General features: G+C 46.1%; 1 protein-coding gene across 1 annotated transcript in view; it reads right to left on the reverse strand.

The window, feature by feature from the left end:
• LOC144786058 (cytochrome P450 3A21-like) overlaps positions 1 to 25,046 on the reverse strand; it is a 296,250-nt gene that overhangs the window by 186,220 nt on the left and 84,984 nt on the right. Inside the window, exons 4-5 of the mRNA XM_078665004.1 lie at positions 13,346 to 13,445; positions 9,240 to 9,353 (exon numbers count right to left, since the gene is read on the reverse strand). Of these exons, the coding sequence (XP_078521130.1) occupies positions 9,240 to 9,353; positions 13,346 to 13,445 (214 nt within the window). The remainder of the gene's footprint in view (positions 1 to 9,239; positions 9,354 to 13,345; positions 13,446 to 25,046) is intronic.

The raw sequence follows: 25,046 nt of genomic DNA on the forward strand, positions 1-25,046 counted from the left end.
TGCAAAAAACAACAAGTGATGGACTGAATGTGGATCAATGTCACACACTCCCCCAGTCAAAAGATCTGGGCCCAAATCCATCGTTTTTTTGCACTCCACACCACCCTGGGTCAGATAATGGTTTTATGCAAATCAGCTCTGACCCTGTTGCCCCATGGGAACAGTCCAGTCCGAACTACAACAGCCATATCTTTCCCAGACCGGAATCAAGCATCCGAGGACCGGACCGGTTTCGAGGTAACACCTCTCTTCAGCCCGGCTAGCTTGACTCCAAGTGGTGTGGAGTGCCTGGGACCCACGTCTGGGCATCCCCAGCGCACTTAGGGCGGCAATTGCAAAAAACAACAAGTGATGGACTGAATGTGGATCAATGTCACACACTCCCCCAGTCAAAAGATCTGGGCCCAAATCCATCGTTTTTTTGCACTCCACACCACCCTGGGTCAGATAATGGCTTTATGCAAATCAGCTCTGACCCTGTTGCCCCATGGGAACAGTCCAGTCCGAACTACAACAGCCATATCTTTCCCAGGCCGGAATCAAGCATCCGAGGACCGGACCGGTTTCGAGGTAACACCTCTCTTCAGCCCGGCTAGCTTGACTCCAAGTGGTGTGGAGTGCCTGGGACCCACGTCTGGGCATCCCCAGCGCACTTAGGGCGGCAATTGCAAAAAACAACAAGTGATGGACTGAATGTGGATCAATGTCACACACTCCCCCAGTCAAAAGATCTGGGCCCAAATCCATCGTTTTTTTGCACTCCACACCACCCTGGGTCAGATAATGGCTTTATGCAAATCAGCTCTGACCCTGTTGCCCCATGGGAACAGTCCAGTCCGAACTACAACAGCCATATCTTTCCCAGACCGGAATCAAGCATCCGAGGACCGGACCGGTTTCGAGGTAACACCTCTCTTCAGCCCGGCTAGCTTGACTCCAAGTGGTGTGGAGTGCCTGGGACCCACGTCTGGGCATCCCCAGCGCACTTAGGGCGGCAATTGCAAAAAACAACAAGTGATGGACTGAATGTGGATCAATGTCACACACTCCCCCAGTCAAAAGATCTGGGCCCAAATCCATCGTTTTTTTGCACTCCACACCACCCTGGGTCAGATAATGGCTTTATGCAAATCAGCTCTGACCCTGTTGCCCCATGGGAACAGTCCAGTCCGAACTACAACAGCCATATCTTTCCCAGACCGGAATCAAGCATCCGAGGACCGGACCGGTTTCGAGGTAACACCTCTCTTCAGCCCGGCTAGCTTGACTCCAAGTGGTGTGGAGTGCCTGGGACCCACGTCTGGGCATCCCCAGCGCACTTAGGGCGGCAATTGCAAAAAACAACAAGTGATGGACTGAATGTGGATCAATGTCACACACTCCCCCAGTCAAAAGATCTGGGCCCAAATCCATCGTTTTTTTGCACTCCACACCACCCTGGGTCAGATAATGGCTTTATGCAAATCAGCTCTGACCCTGTTGCCCCATGGGAACAGTCCAGTCCGAACTACAACAGCCATATCTTTCCCAGACCGGAATCAAGCATCCGAGGACCGGACCGGTTTCGAGGTAACACCTCTCTTCAGCCCGGCTAGCTTAACTCCAAGTGGTGTGGAGTGCCTGGGACCCACGTCTGGGCATCCCCAGCGCACTTAGGGCGGCAATTGCAAAAAACAACAAGTGATGGACTGAATGTGGATCAATGTCACACACTCCCCCAGTCAAAAGATCTGGGCCCAAATCCATCGTTTTTTTGCACTCCACACCACCCTGGGTCAGATAATGGCTTTATGCAAATCAGCTCTGACCCTGTTGCCCCATGGGAACAGTCCAGTCCGAACTACAACAGCCATATCTTTCCCAGACCGGAATCAAGCATCCGAGGACCGGACCGGTTTCGAGGTAACACCTCTCTTCAGCCCGGCTAGCTTGACTCCAAGTGGTGTGGAGTGCCTGGGACCCACGTCTGGGCATCCCCAGCGCACTTAGGGCGGCAATTGCAAAAAACAACAAGTGATGGACTGAATGTGGATCAATGTCACACACTCCCCCAGTCAAAAGATCTGGGCCCAAATCCATCGTTTTTTTGCACTCCACACCACCCTGGGTCAGATAATGGCTTTATGCAAATCAGCTCTGACCCTGTTGCCCCATGGGAACAGTCCAGTCCGAACTACAACAGCCATATCTTTCCCAGACCGGAATCAAGCATCCGAGGACCGGACCGGTTTCGAGGTAACACCTCTCTTCAGCCCGGCTAGCTTGACTCCAAGTGGTGTGGAGTGCCTGGGACCCACGTCTGGGCATCCCCAGCGCACTTAGGGCGGCAATTGCAAAAAACAACAAGTGATGGACTGAATGTGGATCAATGTCACACACTCCCCCAGTGAAAAGATCTGGGCCCAAATCCATCGTTTTTTTGCACTCCACACCACCCTGGGTCAGATAATGGCTTTATGCAAATCAGCTCTGACCCTGTTGCCCCATGGGAACAGTCCAGTCCGAACTACAACAGCCATATCTTTCCCAGACCGGAATCAAGCATCCGAGGACCGGACCGGTTTCGAGGTAACACCTCTCTTCAGCCCGGCTAGCTTGACTCCAAGTGGTGTGGAGTGCCTGGGACCCACGTCTGGGCATCCCCAGCGCACTTAGGGCGGCAATTGCAAAAAACAACAAGTGATGGACTGAATGTGGATCAATGTCACACACTCCCCCAGTCAAAAGATCTGGGCCCAAATCCATCGTTTTTTTGCACTCCACACCACCCTGGGTCAGATAATGGCTTTATGCAAATCAGCTCTGACCCTGTTGCCCCATGGGAACAGTCCAGTCCGAACTACAACAGCCATATCTTTCCCAGACCGGAATCAAGCATCCGAGGACCGGACCGGTTTCGAGGTAACACCTCTCTTCAGCCCGGCTAGCTTGACTCCAAGTGGTGTGGAGTGCCTGGGACCCACGTCTGGGCATCCCCAGCGCACTTAGGGCGGCAATTGCAAAAAACAACAAGTGATGGACTGAATGTGGATCAATGTCACACACTCCCCCAGTCAAAAGATCTGGGCCCAAATCCATCGTTTTTTTGCACTCCACACCACCCTGGGTCAGATAATGGCTTTATGCAAATCAGCTCTGACCCTGTTGCCCCATGGGAACAGTCCAGTCCGAACTACAACAGCCATATCTTTCCCAGACCGGAATCAAGCATCCGAGGACCGGACCGGTTTCGAGGTAACACCTCTCTTCAGCCCGGCTAGCTTGACTCCAAGTGGTGTGGAGTGCCTGGGACCCACGTCTGGGCATCCCCAGCGCACTTAGGGTGGCAATTGCAAAAAACAACAAGTGATGGACTGAATGTGGATCAATGTCACACACTCCCCCAGTCAAAAGATCTGGGCCCAAATCCATCGTTTTTTTGCACTCCACACCACCCTGGGTCAGATAATGGCTTTATGCAAATCAGCTCTGACCCTGTTGCCCCATGGGAACAGTCCAGTCCGAACTACAACAGCCATATCTTTCCCAGACCGGAATCAAGCATCCGAGGACCGGACCGGTTTAGAGGTAACACCTCTCTTCAGCCCGGCTAGCTTGACTCCAAGTGGTGTGGAGTGCCTGGGACCCACGTCTGGGCATCCCCAGCGCACTTAGGGCGGCAATTGCAAAAAACAACAAGTGATGGACTGAATGTGGATCAATGTCACACACTCCCCCAGTCAAAAGATCTGGGCCCAAATCCATCGTTTTTTTGCACTCCACACCACCCTGGGTCAGATAATGGCTTTATGCAAATCAGCTCTGACCCTGTTGCCCCATGGGAACAGTCCAGTCCGAACTACAACAGCCATATCTTTCCCAGACCGGAATCAAGCATCCGAGGACCGGACCGGTTTCGAGGTAACACCTCTTTTCAGCCCGGCTAGCTTGACTCCAAGTGGTGTGGAGTGCCTGGGACCCACGTCTGGGCATCCCCAGCGCACTTAGGGCGGCAATTGCAAAAAACAACAAGTGATGGACTGAATGTGGATCAATGTCACACACTCCCCCAGTCAAAAGATCTGGGCCCAAATCCATCGTTTTTTTGCACTCCACACCACCCGGGGTCAGATAATGGCTTTATGCAAATCAGCTCTGACCCTGTTGCCCCATGGGAACAGTCCAGTCCGAACTACAACAGCCATATCTTTCCCAGACCGGAATCAAGCATCCGAGGACCGGACCGGTTTCGAGGTAACACCTCTCTTCAGCCCGGCTAGCTTGACTCCAAGTGGTGTGGAGTGCCTGGGACCCACGTCTGGGCATCCCCAGCGCACTTAGGGCAGCAATTGCAAAAAACAACAAGTGATGGACTGAATGTGGATCAATGTCACACACTCCCCCAGTCAAAAGATCTGGGCCCAAATCCATCGTTTTTTTGCACTCCACACCACCCTGGGTCAGATAATGGCTTTATGCAAATCAGCTCTGACCCTGTTGCCCCATGGGAACAGTCCAGTCCGAACTACAACAGCCATATCTTTCCCAGACCGGAATCAAGCATCCGAGGACCGGACCGGTTTCGAGGTAACACCTCTCTTCAGCCCGGCTAGCTTGACTCCAAGTGGTGTGGAGTGCCTGGGACCTACGTCTGGGCATCCCCAGCGCATTTAGGGCGGCAATTGCAAAAAACAACAAGTGATGGACTGAATGTGGATCAATGTCACACACTCCCCCAGTCAAAAGATCTGGGCCCAAATCCATCGTTTTTTTGCACTCCACACCACCCTGGGTCAGATAATGGCTTTATGCAAATCAGCTCTGACCCTGTTGCCCCATAGGAACAGTCCAGTTCGAACTACAACAGCCATATCTTTCCCAGACCGGAATCAAGCATCCGAGGACCGGACCGGTTTCGAGGTAACACCTCTCTTCAGCCCGGCTAGCTTGACTCCAAGTGGTGTGGAGTGCCTGGGACCCACGTCTGGGCATCCCCAGCGCACTTAGGGCGGCAATTGCAAAAAACAACAAGTGATGGACTGAATGTGGATCAATGTCACACACTCCCCCAGTCAAAAGATCTGGGCCCAAATCCATCGTTTTTTTGCACTCCACACCACCCTGGGTCAGATAATGGCTTTATGCAAATCAGCTCTGACCCTGTTGCCCCATGGGAACAGTCCAGTCCGAACTACAACAGCCATATCTTTCCCAGACCGGAATCAAGCATCCGAGGACCGGACCGGTTTCGAGGTAACACCTCTCTTCAGCCCGGCTAGCTTGACTCCAAGTGGTGTGGGGTGCCTGGGACCCACGTCTGGGCATCCCCAGCGCACTTGGGGCGGCAATTGCAAAAAACAACAAGTGATGGACTGAATGTGGATCAATGTCACACACTCCCCCAGTCAAAAGATCTGGGCCCAAATCCATCGTTTTTTTGCACTCCACACCACCCTGGGTCAGATAATGGCTTTATGCAAATCAGCTCTGACCCTGTTGCCCCATGGGAACAGTCCAGTCCGAACTACAACAGCCATATCTTTCCCAGACCGGAATCAAGCATCCGAGGACCGGACCGGTTTCGAGGTAACACCTCTCTTCAGCCCGGCTAGCTTGACTCCAAGTGGTGTGGAGTGCCTGGGACCCACGTCTGGGCATCCCCAGCGCACTTAGGGCGGCAATTGCAAAAAACAACAAGAGATGGACTGAATGTGGATCAATGTCACACACTCCCCCAGTCAAAAGATCTGGGCCCAAATCCATCGTTTTTTTGCACTCCACACCACCCTGGGTCAGATAATGGCTTTATGCAAATCAGCTCTGACCCTGTTGCCCCATGGGAACAGTCCAGTCCGAACTACAACAGCCATATCTTTCCCAGACCGGAATTAAGCATCCGAGGACCGGACCGGTTTCGAGGTAACACTTCTCTTCAGCCCGGCTAGCTTGACTCCAAGTGGTGTGGAGTGCCTGGGACCCACGTCTGGGCATCCCCAGCGCACTTAGGGCGGCAATTGCAAAAAACAACAAGTGATGGACTGAATGTGGATCAATGTCACACACTCCCCCAGTCAAAAGATCTGGGCCCAAATCCATTGTTTTTTTGCACTCCACACCACCCTGGGTCAGATAATGGCTTTATGCAAATCAGCTCTGACCCTGTTGCCCCATGGGAACAGTCCAGTCCGAACTACAACAGCCATATCTTTCCCAGACCGGAATCAAGCATCCGAGGACCGGACCGGTTTCGAGGTAACACCTCTCTTCAGCCCGGCTAGCTTAACTCCAAGTGGTGTGGAGTGCCTGGGACCCACGTCTGGGCATCCCCAGCGCACTTAGGGCGGCAATTGCAAAAAACAACAAGTGATGGACTGAATGTGGATCAATGTCACACACTCCCCCAGTCAAAAGATCTGGGCTCAAATCCATCGTTTTTTTGCACTCCACACCACCCTGGGTCAGATAATGGCTTTATGCAAATCAGCTCTGACCCTGTTGCCCCATGGCAACAGTCCAGTCCACTAGTAGCATTTAATGTACAGGCCATGGTTATATGGGATACCACTGTACAAGGTCTTACAGGTAAATTAAATATGCCAAACAGGTGTAAACCACTCATGCCATGTTTAAAGGAGAGAGCACATGCACTTTAGCACTGGTTGGCAGTGGTAAAGAGTCCAGAGTCCTAAAGCCAACAAAAGGAGGGTAGAAGAAAAGGAGGAAGAAGGCAAAATGTTTGTGGATAGCCCTGCAAAAAGGGCCAGGCCCAACAGTACTACATTCTGCAGCACGTAGAAAGAGGAATATGCATCTAAAGATTGTTTTTTGCAGGAAGAAATCTCTTGCCACACAAAAACAATCATGCCCATAATGCAGGTACCCTTGCACTATGGTACAAGGGTGCCTGCATTGGCACTAGGCGTACCACAGTGCACCAGCAGAAGGAAAGAGCAGCAATGCACCATATAATTGTAAATGCGGAGCCTTTGTGCTCTCTCCTTTTCACACAACTCAGTAAGTGTCCTTGCTTTCAAAGATTTCCTGAAAGCCAAAGGATTTGGCATTGATTTGAGATATAAAGGAAGATTGTTCCAGGCTTTAGCAGCTCACAGCTCAAAGCCTCTGCCACCTCATGTTGATCGCTTAAAACTGGGTACTGACATCAGTTTAGCAGAGGCAAAGCTCAAGGATCTTGTTGGAACATACCATGAAAAACACGCTTAAAACTGGGAACTGACTCAAGTTTTGCAGAGGCACAGCTCAAGGATCTTGCTGGAACATACCATGAAAAACTTTTCTTAAGAAAATCCGGTCCTTGGTCATGCAGTCCTTTGTATAGTATACAAAGCACCTTCAAAATAACCCTCTGTCTCACAGGGAGCCAATGAAGCTTTCATATAAGCCCTTAAGGCTAAACTTAGTGCTGATCATCATCTTGAGCAGTTCCCACCAGGTTTCCTGCAATCAGGGGATGTTTGCTGATGTCTGTATGGGGAAGAAGGGTATGGACCGTCCTGCTGATACTTGTGGATCAGAGAACTGTCTGAGTTCTTCCGGAATGTGCTTGTACTGAGCCCAGCCAAAATATTCTGTAGTTCATTTTCTCGAGCCTGATGCAATAGAGTTGTCTTCTTCTTTAGTGGATGTTGGTACAACTCTGACAGATCTTCTCCGGGAATGACCAGGGTCAGGTGTGAAAGGTGACGCGAGAGCAGAGGCACAGTTGGTTTAACACTTGGACCAGGAGCACAGTTACAGAAGCGCATCTGAGAACTATGTCAAAGTACAATCAATCTGAACAAGGTTTTATACATTTGTTTGGGTATCATAAAGTGCTTCTGTCAATCCTTTTTTGCTAAAAGGATGCAGGCCCCTTGTCTTTGGAGTCGTAAAAATGGCCCTGATAACAAATGCTGTTGGGCCTTGACCATGCAGGGACCCAATGTGGGTCAGTAGGTAATGTGTCGGGATGTCTAGCATGAGGGGCGTGTAATCGCTGACTATACTAAGTGTGCTGTGTTCTGATAGGCTGTGTGTTCCTTAGTGTGGCATCTGTCTTTATAATGCTTTTGGGAACACGTGCACTCCTCTGGCCATGTGTGCTTTATTATGGCCAATCTCCCTAGACCATTGTGGTATCGCTGCACTTATCTGAGGATTAATCTGAGTTTCCTGTTTGCATGTTTGTCTACCGGCTATGTGTCCACCCACCTGTGACCTGTTAATCATTAACCTCAGGGCTAGGTCTCAGAGCCTGCTTGACCAGGTATTTTTGCGTTGGGGTTGATGGAGAGCTCACAACGGTCAAATTCAATAATAGTGATGCAATCTCATTTGTGTACACAAATATATCATTGTGCACATCAACATTAAGACTGGGTGGTGAATTCCACTCAGCTTGCGGACTTTGCTGAGTTTTCGGCAGCTCGCGGAGTTCCGAAAAACTCTGCTCCACGCTGGCCACCTTGACGTTGACGAATGCGAGTGAGGAAAATCCACCTCCCAGATGAAATTTTTCCTCATTCACGATCGTCAACATCAAGTTGGCGACCGCAAGCGTGGAAAATCAACCTCCCGGCAAAATTTCTCAAAGCCGGCGGTCAGATTTCTCATTGCCAGTGGTCACGTTGCTCGCGGTCACGTTGCTCGCAACCGCTCGCATTGAGAAATGGTCTGTTCGCATTGAGAAAAGCCGCTTGAGAGGCAGAAAGGAAGCAGCACCCACTTGCGCTGTGCATGGTGCCGTTCACGATGTTTGCACTGTGCGTACAAATCACTCTGCTTGCAGAGCTTCGCGTAGCGCCGCAGAGTTTTTTGCACTTCGCGGAGTTCTGCGTAGCGGAACTCCACGAACTCCACCCGGGCTTAATCAACATCAACTTTTTCAATATTAACAATTGTAATGGCATTTACCAGCCTTCTCCTCAGCTGAACAGCTTGCCCATGGCCAGATGCCTGTGCCTGGTGGGCACAGGGTCCAAGTGAATGCTTTTAAATTATGCAAATACTTTTTCTAATCATCAAAGTGCATGCATATACATTAATCTTACTATATGGAATGTTAAGTAATAGAGAAAGTATGTAGATTTTTATTGATCACATCACACTCAGAGAGAAGAGTGCAACAAACATATGGATAGGCTATTTCTCTACCAGGGCACTTCGGCCTCTCAGTTGATATTTTCAGAAAGCAGGTCCTTATGGAAATAACCACAATTTCAACAGGAAATCCTATTTGGGATTTACATTTTTTTTTTTACCTCTTTTAGTTTTCCACTGGTGAAGGTTGGGGATAGCACTGTACGAATCCTCTTCCATTGATCATCTTTAGCAACACTCACTGCGTCTTCCAAGGGCCCGATCAAGCCAAAATTCTAAAAAATAAATATAATATAATGAATTATTATGATAAAAACAACTGAAGTAAAAATCAAAGTACCATTAGGCACATTACCTCTACAGGCATGCAAGTAACTATTGCTTAATGCCACAAAAATGGCCACTATCCATTAAACACTATTTTAACAGACTAAACTTTAAAAAGTGACAATTTCTATAATACGAACCACTCTAACTAGTGACATGCTTCAACCAGTGTCACAACCTAGCATCATTGAAACGATTGCACAAATTCAGTGTAGTAAACAGGACTTGGATAAAATACCCATGCTAGATCTGTCATCAACTGAAGATCTTTCGATAGACCTACATTAGGGGACAACATATTTTAAACTGTTCAGAAAGTGTTGCTCTGAGTGAGTCAGATGTCATATTATTATAGGAGGTGGACTATTCACAGCAGGGTGAAAAAGGTGTTGTGGGGCTCGCTCTCAACCCTCCTAAATCACTGTGTGGCAACATAATAACATCTATTAATGTTATGCTGCAATGAACGCACTAACAAGGCAGTCATACAAACTAGAGCTTCAGGCGGACCAGTTACAGTCTTTGGCCACCTGCATTAGCAGTTTAGACAACAAATCAGTAACTTAGAAACTCAATTTATATAAACTAATCACTAGACACCCACATTCTAAACGTGCACGCACCCTGATGGTAGACACACTTTGCACATTACCAATCTTACTAACTCTTTGGTGAATAATTAAAAAAATAAATTGTCCAAATATAGACAGTCCCACCAAGGAGATGAAATGGGGATTGTTCAAAGTAACCACTGACCTCAATGCTACAGTTACCACTCTAAATGCATAAACTTCCAACCAAAATGCAGAAGCTTTAGTAACTGTCACAGAAAAATGTGGGCCACTTGTTAGAACCACCTAGGGCACACCACAGAGAATATTTTGGACTGTGTGAGTAATATATTGTCAATTCCAGAGTCTCTGCTTTCAGCATCAGGCTCTAAACCGCTGCAAGAAGGGAAGAGAAAAGGCTGAAATAGTAAAATAATCTGCTCAATAGAACTTCAATAACCAAGCCATGTAATATTTCTATAACTAGAACAGAGTCAATAATAAGCACACTATTTCCAATATTCAATGGCAGACCAAATAAATGTTTGACAAGGCCTTCTCTTAATGAATATATATAAACTTGACTCAAGGTATTTTAGCTGGGCATACCGAATAGACACTCTAATTGAGCCGTTTCCATGCTAACAGACAAAGCCGCAGATAAAGCCACAAAGCATATCAGATTCAATTGATATCAACAAACCTTTAACCTTTGAATCAAAGACTGAAAATAGGGACTATAGCTACTGCAACCACCAAGTATGTCATTAGAATAAATATCCTGATATCCTATCCTACAAAAATCTGTCAACCAGTACCAGCCTATCAAATCAAAATTACCCATCTGAATGTGCTTTTGTTCCACAATATATCTCTTGAGGGAGAGAGGATATCAGATATCATAAACAGGAGAAATATTCGATGATAATTTCAACACATTTCGAGGTTAATACACAAACGAACAGAGGACATTACCAGAATCCAACTTGTTAGTCCAGACGGCCCCTGGTGTGGAAGCCACAATAGTAGTATTGAGGTTTAAAAATATGGTACTGCAAGTTCTTTGAGATCAATTTCTCTTACCGCAATGGGGGATTATCACTTGAACCAGGGAGCCAAAGAAATATCCTGTTGTTCTGACTACGTCTTCTCAGAATCCCACCCTGCATCTTGTTTCAAAGAGGATCCTTATAGTCACAATTGATGCCTTGGACTCTCTATCAACTTCCAATAATCTAAATCATGCACACCTACTGGAAAACAAATTCAAGTCATTGCATTAGAACTGCATCTCCTAGTACGGAAAAACGAGCAGTCTCGAGCTGTCTGTCTACTCACCCTTTTTAGGCCGATCCAATCTGAAATCATTGAGAAATAGCCGTGCAGGTCAAAACTTATGCATTTCATGAAACTTGGCTGGTCTCAGACAATTGCTTGCTCAGGATATTTAATTTAACCTTCTTAACAACTTGGGGCATCATTTGCTTGAGGGAAATCTCAAGAACTACATCAGTTCTAGTTGGTGGCTTGCAAGAAATATGCTGGCTGGCTGTCAAGTCTAACAAATTTGGTAGACCATCTGGAGGTCTCTCTATATATGTGACAACAGCCATTAATGTAACTATGTTATTGACAGACGCGCAGTATCCCCCTTTTCAAGCAATATCTCTAGATCACTGCTGTTTATGTGGTAGAAATATGCAGATCTATATAAATAAAGTGTATTTAAATCTGCAGATGGCTGTCTGAAAATGAAAAAATGAAGCCTTCAGTGGATCAATTAAGGAAGTAATCTGTGACAATGCAAATCTTGCGATGATTGTGACAGGCTACTTTAAACCTTAGTGATCTGCATAAACTGATAGGTCTTTCTTTGCACAGGACCTCAAATCACTCGCGTTGTCTTGAACAAAGTGCTGCAAATCTCTTATCATATCATCTTTACTCTTTGCAGAGTACTTTTAAATCTTATGAATCTAATTGCATGTTTACTTCCCAGCTACTCTGCTCCTCCTGCACACGTTTTTCTATTTTCCAGCGTACAGAAAGAGATCCTGAGATGAACTACTTCATCCTTATTTTCACCCTTGCAACCAAGAAGAAACAAGAGGGCTGCTTTCTTTGGAATGCAGTAACCACAGCCTGGTGGTTATAGATGGCGACCAAAAATTCTGCACTGATGGCTACATTATTAAACTGAATTTGAGCTAGAAATGTAGGATTTTCTTTCTCCACCAAGGTAGATGATGGAATTTCCACCAACAAATGTGGAGACTGATAATGTGCTCCCGAAGTGGGTGCACATATTCAGGGCTCACATATCTAGTCACACTGCTGAGTACTTCCCAGCATGTTCAGGACACTATACTCACCACTGTGTAAAAGTACGCCACCTTTAGCTTTGCAGTGTTTCACCAAGGCAACTCTGCCACACATTGTCGCTCTAGATCAGGCAGGTGAACCACCACTCTAAATGGCAGAGCCAGGACAGTCTCTGTTGGTGGGATTTCCACATACGATATGCACATTCCCTAGTGGCTGCTGAATGACACAGGATGTTGAAATGTAGGAGTACTTTTTCGGATGATACATTCTTCAAAGTGAAACATAAACTCACACCTGCAGACCTGAAAATTGCATTTTCCCATCAGAAATGTACCACTTGTACTTTTATTTTTTATGAGGAGGGTACCTACCAGCTCTATTTTTGCACATAGGAATTGCAGGAAGGAATTGCTGGTGCCTCATTGAATGAAGTTTTGTTGGATCATTGGAGTAATGGAAATGACCTAAAGGAGGTATTACATTCCTTCTCTAGTAGGGAGTGGTACATACTCATTTGCTGGCACAGGTGTAGAATATGGGGCTTATTTCCTGCAATGCAGCACCAGTTTAAAGATGGGCCACATGCTGGAAGAATGTGGGTTAGATCTCATATTTCCCAAATCAAGCAAATCTTCCAAGCAGGAAAACGTAATGCAGAGCTCCAAGGCACCTTGATTCTGCCTACAAACTATGCATTTGTGTGTGATATGGGAGCCTCAGGAGCACCTCACCACATTCTGTAGGGGGACCCAATGTTTTACGTTATTGCTCTGCATCCCAGTGCCACTTCCCTTCAAGGCGCTTTCCAGGTGTCATGCAATATGTTAGTGACAGTGTAATGCACTGCATACCACTCTAGCAACTGCCCAAATACATTCCTAACTACTATAAAGCTTAGGCACTTTTACAGCAATTTGAAGATGCTGGGTTTGCAAGTCATCCTATACCTTTCACCCACTCTCTCACAGCAGAGATAGACCAAAGTCGAAGTCTAAAATAAATATTATGACTGCACATGCAAACCAAGCCATTTCTGTTAGAGTTACCCCTTTTTAGAAACGCACCCGCCTGTTTGTGAAGTGGGTGTAGCATTCTTTCACGAGGACGGTTTTCACTATTATGGGGTCCATGACAGCGAGTAGCGGGGTCTGCCCATCAAATATCCTGTAAAACAAAAAGAAATATATCTGTAAACTCACTGAAGCCAGCAGCATAGCAGAACAGACTTTGATGATGCAGTGATAAAGTCATGGGGACGTGGGTTACAACCTGTCCACAGATTCTCAGAACTATCTCAACTTTCCATGTGCTCTCTGCCCCCCAATGTCCCAGTAGAAACTACTGAAGAGGATCAATTGGGAACTTTGATGTCAGAAACAAAATTAAAGTCCAGCAAGGAGTAGTCCGTACGTATGCTGGCACAAATGCTAAACATAAAGGTTCTGTCATCAGGTAGGAGTAAGTGCAAACAATACAGACAGTGAGGGATATGTAGGTGTATAGGAGACTGAGAAGTGTCTTCTGATGAAACAAGAATGTGGTAGACAGATAGAGAGGGAAAATAAATGAATGTATCACTGATGCAATAAACATTTTAAATACGTATAAGTATATGTAATTATAGATCGCTTGCTATTTCTATAGATCATGTTTCCAGCATTTGGTCTATTCTTTTGTGATCACAATTTTGGAATTCTAGGAACCAGTTGTACAAGGAGTGATTTGTGTAGGATTACATAACTAATCAGGTGGGGAACGGGTACTACCCCACACATCTTCTCTATGTATAGTCAGATTTTGGAATGGATTCACGAAGTGAAAATCTAGCCAGTCTTAGGTAAATACTAACGACTTGGGTAGAGGTCTACATTTCTCTTGATACACAATGCTCTGAAGTGAATGTAAGGTGAAACTATAATATTCGTAAAATGGCGTTTGATATTTTGTAACAAGTCTCCCTCAAACTTCCCCAGCCATGGACTGATAAATTTCAAATCTGAACTCACCAGATCCTTATTTTGCTTTGAGTAGGTTACTAATAGAAGGCCAGCAAGCCAATGTATTCTTTAATGCACTACTTTGTTTCATTCAGTCACCATTCTGTATTCAACCTCCTCAGGGTCCCTTTTAAGATAGACGTTCCATGGTTAAACATGTTCCAAACGAATGCAAAAAGTTTTCAAAAAAATCAATACCCTCTAGAGGGTTAATTGATGCTTGGGTAGTTTCTAATCCATATAGAATGGAATATGCTTTCTACTCTTCTGTTCCCATTCCAAATCTAGTATGTATTATGTGTTGTTGACCAACAGCATGCTTAGCTCCGTAATCAAAGCTGATAGAGGACCTTTTAATTTCAGACCACCCACCAGTTATTGTTGATCTGGATTTATTGTATGATGTCTCTGGTTCCAACAAAAAGCATTTTAGTAATAGCTTGTTACATGATAAGATTTTTGTGGAAAAGTGTGAACAGCTTCTGAATGACTTTTAGACACCACTATTAGTTCAGATAACCATTTCAGCTTTGTGTTGGGTGCTTTTAAAGCTACTGCCACATGATTTATTATTGATTATAGTGAAGTTAAAAATAGAAGGCACACACAGAATCCTCCAACTTGGTGAATTCTCTTAAAAACTTGAGCATGAAAAGTACACCTCCAAACATGAAACCACTCTTAAACGTCTCATTCAGCAAGATTGGATTATTATCACAAAAACTCTATTGGAAATCCACCTGGTATGTTATTCAAAAGTAATCAAAAATATGGAGGTTTAAAGTACTTTTCCTATTACAGTGACTATAAACAGTTGGGCAACCAAGACAGTGTTGCAATCTTACAGAAAGATCTTGCTGTGCTAGATGCAATGTGAGATGCTCAGAGTCAGGAGAATGTTTTTGGCATGTGACGTGATAGAGAGTCAGATATTGGAATATCTCCCTAGAAGGTGCGTCCCCTTAATAATGACAGTGATGGCACAAGGAGTGGTCTGTGTGCTAGAGAGAGCACCCGGTCCTCTTTCTTTGTGCTGAGGCTTTTGGATCCTTATGTGCTTCCAGGGAGCAAGCTATTAAGAATGTTGCAACCCCTAGTGTGGAGCCTTATTGGCTTCAAGCGTGACGTGATTTCCAAGCCATTTACCACAGGGGCAATGGAGGTAGTCAGAGTAATACTTTGCCCACTGCAGTCTATAACGTTTCAGGTTCTTACAGAACACACTTAGGCACTCTCAGATGTTTATGGGAGGCAGGTGGAACAGGATTTAAATGCAGATGTATGGTTGTTTGGTGTAGATCTCAGATTTCCCAGAACTGACACATTCTATGACCATTGTTTCAACCCAATATAGTTTACTGCATGCTGGTGTTGGGCCCAGATCTTCTGATGGAAGAGGGAGGCTGCAGATCACCTAAAAGAAGCAGAATCCACTATGGAGTGAGAGACACCAAGTGATAAGGAACCTGCTTTGCTACTCACTTTAAACATTATTAGCTCGCCAGTGGAGAAGGTGATTCAAGCCTGCTAGGTTCATAAGAGAGAGTGTAGGTTCAGAATCATTCAGCTGGAACAGTTTTGATTTAGCCTCCTCACTTTTGCTTCCTTTTCTCCATTGGTGGCAAATCATAGGACAAACAGCGCAAGGTTGCAGTCTATCGCCACAGATGCAGGCCCATCCACTCTTAGTGTTCAGTTCTTCTCCAGATGCAATTCATTTCTTAGGTGCTAACTTAGCCCCCTCTACAGCATTCAGCAATATTCCTTTTTCCAACTATATTCACACATCGTTGCAAGTCTAGTGAACTATAACGACTTGCATTTGTGTGATCATTTGTCTCATCTTAAGTTATAGAGAAACACAGGGCCCTGAAGAAAATATCCAGCCAGTCTCGATAGACACCCAGACAATAAGGGGCCAATGGCTTCTCAAAATCTTCAAGTTACAGTAGTTTGGTGGCAGATCAAAGAGCTAGGGGGTAATTTAAATAAACAACACAATTCAATGAAAGAATAAAATTGATGAACTTTCATACCTATACATGGAAAAATAAAATAATTTACGAGATAAAAGGAAAGGAGTTGCACCTGTAATCAATGAAGCAGAAATAACTGAACACTAAAAGAAGACTAGATATGAGTGATATATGCTTTATTTCGATACATAGATATCTTAAAAGCAGTACATACATTAGAAATTACATCCTTAAGGCAAAGATGAAATACATTATAAGTTTTAAAAGGATAAAACAATCAACACTGTTGTAATAAATAATTAAATAAGAATTAAATTGAAATGGAAAGCCTTTTAGAACGGATCACCCATACCCATTTTAAGAATTTAGTAACACCACAAACAATGGGGGACGATGTATCAGTCAGTAAGATACGGAGGGCCACCAAATGCTGTCGTGTACCTAAAAGTCTGCACACTGGTGTAAGCCAGCGCCTCCTTGGAGCACAATGGTCCGGGCATTCAAAAAGAATGTGTGCCACCGTCTCCACCCGTGTCGAACACAGAGCACAGAAGGGTGAGGACTGGGAAGATGATTTCCACCTGGACACCAGGTTGCCTAAAGGTAAAGTACCCACTCTGAGCTTAAAGTAGAGAGCCCTGTCCAATGGAATAGAAATGAGGTCCAGATAAGGCTCATATGCAACCACATCTTTGATTCTTAGGAATGCTGCGGTCGAATTGCAGTGACGAGGATTGCCAATGAGTTTGGACGATACCCACTCCCAGTATAGTTTCTTCAGGGTGGCTTTGGGAGGAGCTAGATATGAAAACGTTAGATAAGTAGCAAACTGGTGTGGTACCACCTTTCAAGACTGAAAAATGTTGACCAGAGCCAACCACTCTAGTCAATGCATCCCAAGTAGTATATCTGTGCTGAGGGTGGTGATGTCTCCAAAAGAAATACAATTTCTGGCAAAGATGCAAATCTATCAATTGCAACAGCCTTCTGATGGAGTTCTGCTCTCTAGGATCCGAATCAAATATTGATGACTGAATTTTGACCGACTGTGAGATTGTTGTGTGCTCCAGTGTATATCGTACTAAGTGTAAAATCTACACCCAGATAAATCGATGTGATCAGTACGTCTAGTTGGATATATTATTGTGTCCTCACCCACAGGTACCACCTGTGGCCAGCTTCATCATCAGGCCTAGTCCTACTCACATAGTATGGGTAGGCGGGCTTGTAGCATTTGTAAGTGGAGCTCTTGATCTAAATGTCAGGCATTCAATTTTAAAATTGCCTGCAGAATCCTATTAAATTCTTTAATGTGTTGCTCCTTTGGCAAGGTTAAAAACAAAGTGAAGTTATGAGGGCATATTGACCCCCTACATCTGCAGTCGACATGTTTCAGCCGTTTTAAATGACCTCTGGGTTAGTCAGCTTTTTTAGGACCATTAGTTGGGATTATATCTAAAGTTCGACTATTGCACCTTACATTGTCAGCTTTTCGTATAGGCTACATAGGATTATCAGGTAGGACCGTCCTTGTAGTCAAACTTTCATCAAAGGACTGCATCCGCATCCTCACCTAACTCGTGGCCTGTAACCCTGGATGTTCATCTTACACTTAGTAGATAAATACACTGGACCAAGCAGCAATCTTACAGACAATATTTTGTTTCGGAAAGCAAGGATAACCCTCCATAATTATATACACAAATACAGTTTTTGTGAGGCAGAGTGTTCCAACCCAGCTATATGCCTCTCACTCCTCCCAGTGTTGACATGGATTTTTGACAGAGTCAGAGATCTACAGATGTGGTGTTGGGTTCTGAGTTTAGAATTCTGTGTAAAGCCACCGTGACAACCGTAACAAAGCACATAGAAAGAGATAGTGTAATGTTTTAATAGGGAGAGACAGTTGCTTGTGTTGCCAGCCGTGAGGGTGAGTAGGGGATTTCTGCAATAAACTTGGCAACTTACCTGAGTCTTGTGGGGATTCAAGACTTTCCAGAGGCAACAAGTTGGTCTACAAGGCTTTTCAACTGACAGGGCAGGCGGTTTCCAGATGGTTTGTCCCTGCCAGCTGAACTGAGCAGTAGGAGTTAAAGGCCCTGGTCTTCTTGAGTGCTGTGCCATCTGGGAGCGGTGTCCCTGTGAGGTGCAAGGCTCTACCCTCTGCAGCGTTGGGGTTTCACTGATTTTCCTGCCATTAGGGGCTGGGGTGGTGCATCGTGGATGTCACCGCTCCTCCGAGAAGTGTTCCTGAGGTGTGGAGTCCTTGCTGCATGGCCTCTGTGAAGGATCTCGCCAGTGGCGTCTGCTTGATCACATATTCACATGCTTATGACGGATGTATGATGTTACAACGCATACTTTTACAACGCCTATCTTTACATCGCAAGTTTTACAACGCATACCATTACAACGCATAATGCTTTTGGGCGCTGGATAGTGAATAGTTTAATTTACTATTCCAACTCCAGTCCCCGTGGATAGTAGGGAAGGTGTTGGATAGTACATTAAACCTCTTCCCTATCCTAGAGTGCCCCCCAGCGCTATGCGTTGTAATGGTTTGCGTTGTAAAAGTTGCGTTGTAATGGTAGTTTGTTGTAAAAGTTTTGTTGTAAAGGCTGTATACCGCTTATGACAGCACTCTAAAAGGTTTGGCTACACTGGTGGCAGTAGCATGATTGCTTGGGAGTATGAGTGATACTAGCACTTGTCAATACAGAGTCGTTTGTCAATATAGAACACTCCTGGCATGTTTTGGCTCATTATCGATGCTGATGTCTCACTGTGTATGATCTCGTGGTGACATGCACACCTGTAAGTACTATGTAAATTCATCTGCTTCACCGACCATCTGTAACGTGTGCCCCCTAATCATTTTAATAAATCGAGTGTGAGTTACAGCAGTGATACAACCACCATACTTCTAAGACCTGCATTTATTCTCACAATATCCACACCATATTGCTACAACCTGCATTCATTTTGAAAAATCTGGGGGCATATTATCAAGAACAGCGTTAAAACTATCGCCGCTTTAGTGGCAGGAAACTGCAGCTAAAGCGGCGATAATAGGCTTGATAATATGCCCTTGTGAATTCCCAAAGAAGCCCAGGTGCACACCAGAACATGGACTTCTATGGGAATTCTCAAGGGCATATTATCAAGCCCATTATCGCCGCTTTAGCGGCAGTTTCCTGCTGCTAAAGCGGCGATAATTTTAATGCAGTTCTTGATAATATACCCCCTAGTCTGCATGCTTTAACGGTGACAAGCACACCTTGCTTCTACTACCTGCATGTATCATCATTGGTGGTAACACCGGTCTGTGTGCACATAAATTGCTGACACCATATTCATAGAAAGTGTAATTGCGTCTGTTGTTTCTTAAGTGTGTTTTCCTTTTTGTTCATTTGTGTAAAAATTAGCACCTTAAGAGGCTGCAAATTGTGGGTAATTCTCGCTCTGGTTATTTGACACTGAAGTAATATTCCATTGCTTTTCCTGTCTGGTAACTCAAAACAAGATGCAACAAAGTGTAGTACCACCACATCCTTTGTTGTCATCACCATGATATCCCCTGTGGATTGGGAACTATGGTTTGAAGGGTTCGAGGCCTATTTAGAGGCTGTTGAGGGGGACGTTTTTACACACAAAAAGAAGCTCTTTTTATTACGTCACTCCTTGGGCAGAGAAAGGAGGAAGGTACTAAAACCTTTACCTGTTGCCGTTGTTATGGGTGAGGGGGCTGCTGTGGATGAATATGCCTCCACTATTAAAATCATGGATATTCGATCAAGAAAAACCACAACCTCATAATGGAAAGGCAGAAACTGTACATGGGAAAACAACTTCCGGGTGAACGGGTGGAGCGTTTTGTGAGTGATCTCACAGTATTGGCGTCAGCAAGTGATTACAAAACATTCGAGGACGAGATTATAAGGGATCAACAGGTGGAAAAGATTGATAGTTAGAACATTTTGGAGAAAGTGGTGGAAATAGCCAGGAGTGTGGATACCACTGCAGTATATTTGGAACAAATAGCTTTAGAGACAGATGTGCACACTGAAGTCTCCGAGAATGTATTGTAGAGAGGAGGAAGGAAAGTAGATGCAAAACAGAACTCATTAGAGTGCTACAGATGTGGCAGCAGAAATCATTGCGCTCTCTTGTCCGGCAGTGGACAAAAATTGAGCCAAATGCAAAAGAAAGGGGCATTTTGCCACAGTGTGCAAATCCAAAATGGCTAGCACTAGACCCCAACCCAAGAAAATGCTCTCAGCTGAGGGCAACCAAGAAGTGAATGCAAAGTCTGAATCTGATGAGGGGAATGTGGTAATGATGATAGGCGAATATGTAGAAGAATGCCAGACAAAAGGAGAACAAGGTGATGGGTGTGTTTAGAAAGTGGACCCAAGAGCCATTAAAAGACCGGTGTCTCTAATTGGAATTTCTGGACATCCTCTTTCCATGATGGCAGATTCTGGTTCATTTTTCACCCTTATTTTTCCAGATGAGTGGAAGAAATTTGACAATGTCACATTGAGTAAATCTTAGTTCAAACCACTAGAGTATACTGGCAAAATGGCTGGGGTTTTGAGGGTATTTGATGGCACCCTGGATTTCAAAGGGGACAGTACTCCAGCCACTGTTTATTTTTTTTTTGTTTGAATATATTTTATTGGTTCAAGTAAACAGTGTCCCAGTACATGGACATGCATTGCCAACATATAACAGTGAGTAGCTTTTACAAATACAGTTACATAAGAGAAATCGCAGTTCAGGTGAGTAGTGCAGGTACATTGCATGCAAGATAAGTGCTACGTTTATCAAGCTCCGTAGCGATGAGGTGAGAACAGTTTTATACAAAAACATAACTGCATTGTACGTAATATCACTTCAGTGGAAGGGCAATGATGTCACGGGGCGTTATATGTTGGTGTCCTGTAGGAGGTGGCATGGATGTGTGACTCTTGTGCGCATCCTCCTCATGTCTGACTGTCAGTGTGGGGTATCGTCAGATGCATCGTGTGGTCAGGTACATCGAATAATGGGTGTTTCTAGACCTCCAAAGCAATATATTCAGTAACCTAACAATAATGGCTGTTGAATCTGCCATAGTAACTTCCAAACCGGCCCCAGTCGAGGGCCATAGGCCCTACAGGGCAATCAACCATGGGAAAGGAAAGAAAGAAAGAAAACAATTGTTTCAAGTCCCATTAATTGTCCCCTAAGTGAGATCAGGAGAAAAGAGAAAATATATAGGAAAAGATAATAAAAAGGGGGGGGAAGAAGGGGGGATATTAGGGAAATGGGGTGTGCCAGGGGGAGTATCGTGTCATGTTATACATCAGTGGATAGTCGTATGAGTGAGCGTCGGGGACCGCAGTCAATATGGCAGAAGTATGCTGCTATCATCGTTCGTTGCAACCGGGGGGGTCCGAGCCCCCATCAGTCGGGGGGCACCACATCGCCAGCTCCTGGGGCTCTTAGGTGTCAGGGAGGCAATACAGTCTAGTCCCATGGTGTCATCATATCACCTCAGCGGGCGTCTTCTTCTAGTGTAATGACATCTAGGTGAGCCCCCTAGTTGCACCCTCCCGCTGGAAGGAACCCAAGGTGTCATCCCAGAGTTGTGCGATTGGGAATTTCCTCAAACCTGCTGTTTCTTCCCGGTGTAGTGTAGTGCTCTCAGCCCTCGCCCAGTTAAGAAAGGAAGTGCACCAGTACTTGGTGAGCGGAGGTTCCTTCTTCTTCCAGTGTTTAGTAATCATACGTTTGGCGGTAATAAGCCCCAGGTCCCAGAACCTTGTTGGTACTCTATTCAATTTAGTCCTTTTATAGAGCCCTAGAAGGCATGCCTCCCATGTGTGGGGCAGGTCCTCGCCTGTGCTGTGCGTCAAAAGGGATGTCACCTCTTCCCAGTACGTAGTGAGAGTGGGGCAATGCCAGAGCATGTGTATGATGTCCGCGCCTGTCAGGTTACATCGGGGACAGCTGGCGTCAGTAGTCGCAAAATACCTATTTATCTTACCTGGAGACAGATATGCCTGATGTAATATGTAAAACTGTATTATTTTGAAACGGGGGTTGCGTGGGATATTAACGGGGCTGGCTAACACCATTGTCCATTCCTTGTCCGTCCATTCCCTCCCTCGGGGGGCCGCCCATTTATCTCGTAGTGACTGCGTGGATCGTTGCGTATGCACGAGGAGGGCCTGTGCCAGCCAATGTATGGTGTGGGAGCCATTACCCAGGACATGCATGTACTGTATGAGGTGGTGCATCGGCGGTTCCTCGCGTAGATCACCCCAGATCCCCGTGTAGGCATGTATTATGGATGCGTGGAAAAGGAATTGTCCGGCCGGCAAGCCTGTGCTTTCTGCCAGTTCTCCAAATGGGAGCATAGTTCCATCTGCATAAAGGTCACCTGCAGTTTCCACACCAGCCGTGGTCCAATTTTCTAGCATGCGCGACGTCACCGTTCCACCACGTCTGGGAGTACCCAGCAGGGGGAGTGCAGGAGCATAAGGTTTGACTTCCCGTGTCAGTTTCAGGCTGCGGAGGAAGCATTTGCGAGCTACCACCACATGTAATGGTAACGGGCGGGGTCCTCTGGTCAGAGGGTGGAATAACGCGCAGATGGGTCCACATAGTGGCGTCGGTGGCAGTGTCATCCAGGTTTGTGCCACTCAGCCAGTGCGTCACCCATTGCAGCTGTGCTGCGAGGTAATATAATTCTAAATTGGGGACCGCCAGCCCACCAGTCTCAGTAGGTGAGTAGAGCTTCGCTAATGCAACTCGTGGTCGCCCAGCGTTCCATATCAGGTCCCGAAGCATACCCGCCAGGTCGCGGAACACTTGGACATACAGTGGAATGTTGGCGAAGTGGTATAACAGTCTCGGTAGCACTATCATTTTAGACAGCGCTATCCTGCTGGGCACATTTAGAGGAAGTGTCTTCCAGAAGTTCATTTGTGCACGCAATGACGAGATTGCCCGCATCAGGTTGCCTTCCAGTATGTCCGACGGGTCTCTATAAATGTGCATCCCAAGGTATTTGTAAGTGGTATCATACCAAGCGAGCTCAACACCACCAAGGCAAACCTCGCATTCCTGTGTGCCAGAGCTAAATGAGTACACTCCGGACTTGGCCCAGTTAACCCTAAGGCCCGACATTTCCTCAAACGTCCGGAATATTTCCGACAATAAGTACGGCACACAAGCGAGGTCGCGCACATACAGAAGCAGGTCGTCAGCATAGAGTGAGACCACATGTAAACCATCTGCCATTGGGATCCCCCATCCCGCACCCTGCGCTCGCAGTATCGCCGCAAGAGGCTCTATGGCTAGGGAAAAGAGGAGTGGCGACAGGGGGCAGCCCTGTCGAGTTCCTCTGCGTACCGCCACTTTATCCGAAAGAAACCCACCCGTTCGCACTCGCACACTGGGTCTCTGGTAGAGCAATCCGACCATGTCAACATATGCGTCCCCCAGGCTGAATTTTTCTAGCACTGCCTTGAGGTAGGGCCACTCTACAGAATCAAAGGCTTTTTCGAGGTCCAACACCAGGCACCCCGATCTCGGCCAATGCAGCGTAGCCGTTTCCTGTATCCGGAAGAGGCGACGGATGTTGTGAGAGGTACTTCTCGCGGGTACAAAACCATTCTGGTCGTGATGTACAAGGGTCGAGACCACGGCGGCTAGGCGCCGGGCTAAGATAGAAGTGAAAATTTTGTAATCGGTGTTTAACAGGGCGAGGGGTCTATATGAGCCCATGCGTGTGTCATCTCTGCCAGGTTTAAGGAGCGAGACAAGAGTAGCTTCGTTGAGCATGTCAGGTAGCGCCGAGTCATCTATTGCAGCGGCGTACACCTTAAGCAGCTCTGGGATAATGGTTTCTGAGCAAGCCTTAAAAAACTCAGCAGCACCACCCCCTTTTCTGTATCGTTTTTGGCCACTATAGGTGTGGCAGGGTATACTCAGACATGAGTCCCTTTCTCACTGCTCCATCAGGATTCAAGCAAGCCGGGCCGAAGAGGCTGAAATGCCAGAAACCGGTCTCCGGTAGCTTGTCTCCTTTCTGGTGAAGAATTGGCTTGGTAGTTTGGTCTGCCCTGTTCCCATGATGCACTGGGCCAGGGACAGACTAATTTGCATATAGCCAGGTTCTGAGCTGGGATGGGGCAGTGAGATAAATAACGGTGATGGATCAAGCCCTGATCTTTGGACTGGGTAAGAGTGGTCTGCTTAATTCAGACACTCTGTTCATCACCACCCCCTTTTCTGTATCGTTTTTGGCCACTATAGGTGTGGCAGGGTATACTCAGACATGAGTCCCTTTCTCACTGCTCCATCAGGATTCAAGCAAGCCGGGCCGAAGAGGTTGAAATGCCAGAAACCGGTCCCCGGTAGCTTGTCTCCTTTCTGGTGAAGAATTGGCTTGGTAGTTTGGTCTGCCCTGTTCCCATGATGCACTGGGCCAGGGACAGACTAATTTGCATATAGCCAGGTTCTGAGCTGGGATGGGGCAGTGAGATAAATAACGGTGATGGATCAAGCCCTGATCTTTGGACTGGGTAAGAGTGGTCTGCTTAATTCAGACACTCTGTTCATCACCACCCCCTTTTCTGTATTGTTTTTGGCCACTATAGGTGTGGCAGGGTATACTCAGACATGAGTCCCTTTCTCACTGCTCCATCAGGATTCAAGCAAGCCGGGCCGAAGAGGCTGAAATGCCAGCAACCGGTCCCCGGTAGCTTGTCTCCTTTCTGGTGAAGAATTGGCTTGGTAGT

This window comes from Lissotriton helveticus, chromosome 10 (assembly GCF_964261635.1).
Source record: "Lissotriton helveticus chromosome 10, aLisHel1.1, whole genome shotgun sequence".
Lineage (NCBI taxonomy): Eukaryota > Metazoa > Chordata > Amphibia > Caudata > Salamandridae > Lissotriton > Lissotriton helveticus.